Source organism: Hippoglossus stenolepis, chromosome 19 (assembly GCF_022539355.2).
Source record: "Hippoglossus stenolepis isolate QCI-W04-F060 chromosome 19, HSTE1.2, whole genome shotgun sequence".
Classification (NCBI taxonomy): Eukaryota; Metazoa; Chordata; class Actinopteri; order Pleuronectiformes; family Pleuronectidae; genus Hippoglossus; species Hippoglossus stenolepis.
Genome location: NC_061501.1, coordinates 19469740 through 19477239, shown reverse-complemented (window position 1 = coordinate 19477239; position 7500 = coordinate 19469740). Strand labels below are relative to the sequence as shown.

At 44.5% G+C, this 7500-nt stretch overlaps 1 protein-coding gene across 9 annotated transcripts in view; it reads left to right on the top strand.

Annotated features, from left to right (window-relative positions):
* nebl (nebulette) overlaps positions 1-7494 on the top strand; it is a 57155-nt gene extending 49661 nt beyond the window's left edge. For 5 of the 9 annotated variants that reach the window (XM_047337848.1, XM_047337847.1, XM_047337846.1 and 2 more), the window contains 11 exons: positions 1-16; positions 593-697; positions 784-888; positions 1098-1190; positions 1541-1633; positions 1755-1859; positions 2248-2425; positions 2864-2956; positions 3682-3801; positions 5032-5162; positions 6135-7494. The exon at positions 1-16 is cut by the window's left edge and continues 89 nt beyond it. In XM_047337848.1, coding sequence (XP_047193804.1) covers positions 1-16; positions 593-697; positions 784-888; positions 1098-1190; positions 1541-1633; positions 1755-1859; positions 2248-2425; positions 2864-2956; positions 3682-3801; positions 5032-5162; positions 6135-6311 — 1216 coding nt within the window. In that variant the 3' untranslated portion in view covers positions 6312-7494. The remainder of the gene's footprint in view (positions 17-592; positions 698-783; positions 889-1097; positions 1191-1540; positions 1634-1754; positions 1860-2247; positions 2426-2863; positions 2957-3681; positions 3802-5031; positions 5163-6134) is intronic. The other 4 variants (XM_047337849.1, XM_047337850.1, XM_035142051.2 and 1 more) reach the window with 4 other exon arrangements.
* Positions 7495-7500: the final 6 nt, after the last annotated feature.

Sequence of the window (7500 nt, the reverse complement as noted above, 5' to 3'; positions counted from 1 at the left end):
AGACGTCTACAGTCAGGTCTGTGGGGGATTCCTGCATTTCTAGGACCTTTCATTTTCCTGACACGGCCGCCAAAAGTTACCAAGATGATCAGAATCAGACCGTCCGTCATTCGTTTGTCCATGGTCGAACCAGCCGACCCTAAATCTGTCTTGTATCTTTTATGGTCAAAGGGCGAGTTGACATGCAGGGTTAGTGATAAAACATTCTCACACCATATACTGTACACACCAGTGTCCCTTGACACATGAATCATTAACATGAGGAACATTGTTTCTTGATATGATTTGAAGCCTGATACTTGATCTGCTGTAATAACAGAAACACAGCGACTGTAAATCAATAATCTTTACTGTATCAATTGAAAGAAATTACGAATCAAAGTTTGAGTATTTTCGGGGAATGAACCTTTCAAACTTGTCTCTTGGACGCGTTTCTGAAACTGCAGCCTCCAGTCATCCAATTCGTTAGAGGATCACGAAAACTCGGGGTCCTAGAAACGCTGTAAACTGCAGACGCTGGTATTACAGGAACACAACATGAGGTCCGTGTGTCGAAATTAAAAACTGTTGAAAACGTTCTGTGTCTGTGTAGAAGAAGTATAAGGACGAGGCCGAGCGGCTGAAGGGACGTTACAGTCAGTTGTGTGAAACTCCAGAGATGAAGCGAGTCAAAGCCAACCAGCGACACATCAGCTCAGTGAGGACGAGCTTTAGCTCGAAACGCACATTCGATTTCCTCTGAACAACAACTCTAATCTAACGCAGCCCTCTGGTGCCCTCTAGCTGCGGTACAGCTGGGACTCCAAGCTCATGAGAGGTCTGTCGTCCTCGGTCACAGACACGCCCGAGATCGTCCTCGCCAGAGAGAACGCCAAGAAGATCAGTGATGTAGGTTAACGTGCACGTAAAAAAACTTAAATGTCAGTGTCACAACTTAACTGGTTTGCAACAGGAAGTAGAGGAAAAGTACTAAAACACAATCCAGGTAGAAATATAAAAAACTGTTGCTCTTGTTTTTGCAAGAGCAACAGTTACAACAATTATTTAATAATTGAATCGCTGGTACAGAACATCAGCTGACCTCAGCTCTGTTCCAGGTCCGCTACCGAGAGGAGGTGGGGAGTGGCACCGCCGTCATGGACACGCCTGAGATGGAAAGAGTACGACGCAACCAGGAGAACATCAGCTCAGTGAGGACACACACACACACACACACGCACACACGCACACGCACACACGCATGCACACACACACACAGACACGCACACGCACACGCACGCACACACACACACACGCACACACTTTCAGAGCTGTTTGGTCAAAGGTCGATAAAAATATGATCCGAAAAAGACATTTTAACAAAAATAATAGAGAAAATCTAAAACTGATATTGATCATTATTTCCCATCATGTGACGTCATGAAGAAGTCAGAAAATAACATCGTGTGATGTCATCATGACATCATATAGGGTCGTCATGCAGTGACAGTTCCAACCAATGATTGACCAGAATGACGTTTCCTGTCTGTCTCGCCACCAGGTCAAGTACAAGCAGAGTGCGGTGAAGGCCACGAGTGTGGGAGTGACGCCAGAGCTGGAGAGAGTCCGACAGAACCAGGAGAACATCAGCTCGGCAAGACACACACACACACACACACACACACACACACACACACACACACACACGTGCAGAGACACAGGTTTTCATTCCTCTCTGTGATGTCACCTGTGATGTCATATGTGCATGTAAACAGGTGAAGTATCAGCGCGGGCTGCAGGAGATGAGGGGGCGGAGCTGCACCGAGCTGGACACACCTGAGTACAGACGTGTCAGGAAGACACAGGACTCGGTCTCCATGGTAGCGGCCCGGTTGCCGTGGCTAACCTGAGTGATGTGGCACTGCGATTGGGACTGTCGCACTGAGACTAACACCCGCCACCAGACAGCATGGACCCCAGTGCTGTGTGTGTGTGTGTGTGTGTGTGTGTGTGTGTGTGTGTGTGTGTGTGTGTGTGTGTGAGAGAAAGTTTGTGTGTGCGTGTGAGAGAGTATGTGCGTGCATGAGTGTTTGTGTGTAATAATAAAAAATATTAAATATTCCCTGTGTGTTTATTTTGCTCACTGACCTAATGCACCCTGATGATGTGTGTGTGTGTGTGTGTGTGTATGTGTGTGTGTGTGTGTGTGTGTGTTAACTCTTTGTCATTTCAACATTGACACTAAAGTGTATTTGTGTGTTTCAACAGGCCAAGTACCACGAGGACTTTGAGCGAGCGCGCGGCCGAGGCTGCACTCCGGGATTGGACGATCCCAGCATGGAGCGCTACCAGAGATCCAATCAGATGATGGGAGAGGCAGGTTACGGCAAAGGGATCCACCCCCAGGTGATGGAGATGGACAGACGACCAGGAGGCATCATCGTAGGTCAGTGATCCGCAATCCAACTGCACACGTGTGTGTGAACGCCTCCTGATTGGACGGAGCAGAGCTGTGAGAGGCGGGGAGAAATTTAAATCCACATGTTCCCATCATCAGCAGCATCTGTTTTCATAAGATCGTTTTTTTTAAGGCTAATTTAAGCTTTAATGTTTATTTACAGCGGTATCTTTAACAATAAAAGCCTTTTAAACAGAGACACGTGATGATGTCATGGTCAGAACTGACCGAGGACTCGTGCTCTTCTCACTTTTACTTTGACTTTTACTTTGATGTGACTCTGTTCATTTGAGCTGCAGTCTTCTGTCCTTTTGTTTATTGGCACGAGGACTTTTAGAGTCTGTGCACACACACACACACACACACACACACACACACACACACACACACACACACACACTCATTGATTTCCCCACCTCTCTGAAGACCTGAAGGTGTGGAGGACAGACCCAGGCTCCATATTTGACTTTGACCCTCTGGAGGACAACGTCCAGTCCAAGAGCCTCCGCAGGATGTCTGGTAGATCACCTGACTCCCCGTCCTTTGCTAAAATAAGAAACACTAATCAAGTTTCCAGGCTTAAAGTGTGTTATGTGTTTGCATAAAACACATCTCTTGCCCTTCGTTTGAATTAACACACGTATAAAAGTCCTTTTCAATTCTTATTTATTAATTCACAATCTCTTTTGTAAGAGATTAACTCACCAACTAGAACATCACTGGGAGCTCATCCCTCAACAGTCTCATTATGAAACCACATTCAAATTCACTGGATTCAGATTTTTATCAGGATCTGCATCAAATCAAAAAAAGCTTTTAAAAGGCTGCAGATTTTTGATCTAGAACCAAGAGATGTTTTCAGTTTTAGTTTTAAACATCTAACCCTACTGTCAACAAAATCAATGAAAAGACTGGAACCCACCAGCTTCTAACACGTGTTGTGTGAGTATCTAAAAGCATGAACACACATTTGATCACACACACTCCGACCTGATGCCCCAAATACTCACGAGAGCTGAACTCTGTCTCCACAAATGCACCGACATTAGGAAACTTGATCTTTTCCTTTAAAGACGTGTCGATGTGCTGAGACATCGTTCGCTCATCTGTTTTTCTGTAGTTGTGATTTTGATTTCTGTCGACTCACTGTTATTTGTTTCTTCTTCTCCCCTGTCCTTGTTTCTGTCTGTGTCCTGTTGGCTGTTATTATTTTCTACCTGGCGCTGCCCCCTGGTGTCTGTTAGAGCGGGCAGGCCGCAGACTGAGCCGGCAGCACTCGCAGCAGTCTCTCGCCCACAGCCAGGCTCAGTCTGTCAGCTCTCTGACCTCTGACCTCTGGGACGGCAGCAGCGCTGACACCCCCGGTATCTTTCTGTCCGCTCAGACACACACAGCAGACTGACAGACGCACGTGTGCAAACTGTTGTGTTCATTCTGTGTGTAGGATAAGATCAGATCAAACTTTATTGATGCCGCTCTGGGAAAGTTCACTTGTGACAGCAGCAGGTCAGAATGAGGTCGACAAGAGAATAACAAATACATCCTGCAATACAGAAATATTGATTTGTATAGAAATAAGCTTGAGTAAAGTACAGAGGCACAAGATGATTACACGAGGATGTTGTTCATTAGTATGTGTATATATGTACAGCTATATAAGGTATAAATTCACAATAGCATACTATACAATATGAATATAATAAGGATGCATGGATATATACGATATTATATTGATATAATTTACATTTTTGGGCCATGTTGAAGAAAAAATAAATTCTGAGATTTTGAGAATAAACATAATATGTGAAAAAAGTTGTAATTTTAGAAAATAAAAAATTGTACAAAACCGTACCATGAAGGAGAAGTGGAGTTCTTCTCCAAGTGGATGTCGAATCTTGATCTTCTCATATCTCCAGGCGGAGTGTCAGGGCCATGTTTAAGAAGAAGAAACTTAGATTTCAGGAATAAACTCGTAATATTACAACTTCATTCTCGTAACATTACGAGTATTATATCATCTCAATATTTTGAGATAAAAGTTTTAAAGTGTAAAAACTCAGCTATGCTCTGTGGAGTTTCTTCCTGGTTCTGTGTGGTTCTGTCTTCACAACAGACTCAGGTTCTTCTCTTTTCAAAGTCCTGATGCTGAGGATCCACGGAGCCGATGAGACCAAACATCAATGATTTAGTTATTTATGACACGAAAGTAGAATTTAACAAGATGCTGCACATTCATCATTTTAACACCTGAGACGAACTTCTGATATTCACCTTCTAACAGGACACACAGAATGATTATCACTTCGTTCTTGAATTCTCTGAAAGTTCCGGCCCTGACGCTCGGTCGTAGTTTGCCGTTCTGTCTCTAATCCACAAATCAAACGGACTAATTCACTTCGTCTCTTTGCAGGTTGGTGTGAAGTTCACTGTGTGTCTTTATGTTGTTTAACAGCTGGAATCACAAACACGTCACAGGAGGTAGATCAGGTTTAAACTGTCGGTGCAGGAAAGACTTTTTAAACTGACTTATACTCTCTCTCTCTCTCTCTCTCTCTCTCTCTCTCTCTCTCTCTGTGTTTGTGTCTCTCGTCCAGCGCCCGTCCTTCCAGGAGCGTACCATCAGGGCGTTCAGATGCAGCAGCAGCAGCAGTATCACGGCTACATGCATCAAACCAGCATGTCATCCGTCAGATCCGTCACCTCCCCCCCGCACTCAGCCACCATGGTACCTGCTGAATCACAGGACGCCTCATTTATGGTGTTTTCTCTTTTTAGTCGTAGAGATATCGCAGACGAAGTAGAATCGTCAGGAAAAAATCTAAAATCATGACGAGGATCAGAAGTCAAACACGTGTGAATTAAACTTAATAAAAACTACAGAGACTGGTAGAGCTCCACTTAAACAACTTTATTTATGACAGGAGACAGTACAGGCGTTAGTTTCCCGTCCAAACCGGAATGAAACAACAAAATAGATTTTACTGAAGATGAAAATAAAACAAACGGGACTGAAATGTTTAAATTATATAATAACATCTAGAATATATGTGGAGAAACTTCTATTTGTGTGCATTCTACAAACACTTTAATGTTTCTGTCTCCTGATCGTGAAAATGCAAATAAGAAGTTTTCTATGTCGAGTCAAAAACACATCTAATGTTTTAAGAGCTTTCCTGAGGGAAAAGGAAAAGGTGAAAGGATCTTTTGGCAGAAACTGAATGTAAAATAATTCTAGAGATGTTTTTACTTGTGTTTCATCTAAATTATACAAATTGTTGTTGTATTTACCCTTGAATGGGCCTTTATATTTAAATACTTTATATAGGGGGAGTGGTGTTCAGCTGCAACGTGACACTTCACCACTAGATGTCACTGGATTCTAAACACTGAACCTTTAAGTAATGAACACAAAACTAAAGGGATCCTGTTGTCATATTGAAAACATTTATACATTTTTACAGTCTCTCAAAATGTCAGGATCCATGAATTATTCTCTGGGAAATCAACAAAAGCTGTTGCTGTAAGTCAGGATTTCACGGTGGTGAATCAAATGTCAAATGTTTAGAGTCTGGAGGTGGAATATGGACAAAGAGCTGGTGTTGGTCCCCACTGGTCTGTAAACACACGGAGACGCTGTCTGGAGGGGGGGACAGACGGCTCAGGAACGATAACCTCTGTCTCTTCTGGTTGTTCGCAGCGTGTTTACCGGGCGCTGTACGACTACGCGGCTCAGGACCACGACGAGGTCTCGTTCAGGGATGGGGACGTCATCATCAACGCTCAGCCAATCGACGAGGGCTGGATGTACGGCACCGTGCAGAGAACCGGCAAGTCCGGCATGTTGCCGGCAAACTACGTGGAGTGTTGCAACTGAAGGAGAGAGGAAGGTGTGGAGAGAGAGAGGGGGAGAGGGAGAGAGAGAGAGGAGACGGAAGTGAGGCGGGGGTGGAATTTAAACGAAAAAAAGAAAAATCCACCTTCATTGGTTAAAACAAATCAGAAGTTGCTGATGTCAGTCGCTCTTTTGGGTTTTTTCTTCTTCCAGATGTTTTCAGCTGCAAACGTTTGAATTCACAGATCTGAAACTTTATCAATGTCGATAAAAACCGGAACAGAGCAGTTTCCACAGCGTCAAGTCCCAGTCACAAACCGGTTTTCTAGTCGTGATCACTTGTTGCTGTAAATCGCATCATTTAAAGTGGTGGCCATCACTGACCTCACTCCAGAACAACAGCTGGAATTCACTGAACATGACAGACGGCTGCTTTCAGACATGCACTGAGCTCCGGAGGTTCTGCCGGACATTCTCCGGAGGACCTCTGTATGTGTGAACGCAAATGTCCCAGTGAGATCCGCAGAAAGTCTGGAGGAGACGATAGCAGGAGATCCTTCACTGTGAGCGACGGGGGGGTGGGGGGTTTCTAACACGCGGCAGACGCAAAACTGAAAACAAAATTAAAACAAATGTCTCCGGGTGAAAAAGAGGAGCCTCACACGTAGAAGACGGAGACGTCAGGAGAGTTTGTGGTGATGACACTCGAGTCTGAGCGAAGGATCTCCTGCTGCGTCCTTCATGTGTGAGAGAAACAAACATCCAGACCCGGAGCTCGGGACATCCTCCGGAGGTCGTGTCTGAAAACGGCTCACGTGAGGGGGGAGGGATCAATGTCACGCGTTGCACGGAGAGGAGGGAGAGACAGAAGAAGGAATCAACAGGAAACTAAGTACGAGTAGAAACATTTAAAACTCAATAAAGTGGGAGATGAGAGAAGAGGGAGGCGTGAATCCTTCAGTATTATCACCAGAAGAGGAAGGACGGACTTTAACCGACGATTCAGCCCAAAACTCAAACTGTCTGATTATCAGGAGAAGACGTTTAAAAGAGCAAGTCTGGTGATATTTTATATTTTTCTTCTTGTTGATATAAAACATATTGTGTGTGCATCCACAGCCTGACACATCTCATGTGTTTGTGCCATAGAGCTCCATCCGCCGCTGGAAATAGTCCCAAACAGATGCACTGTTTCCTCCTGTGAGCGGCTGTTTCAGGAAAGAACTGAGCC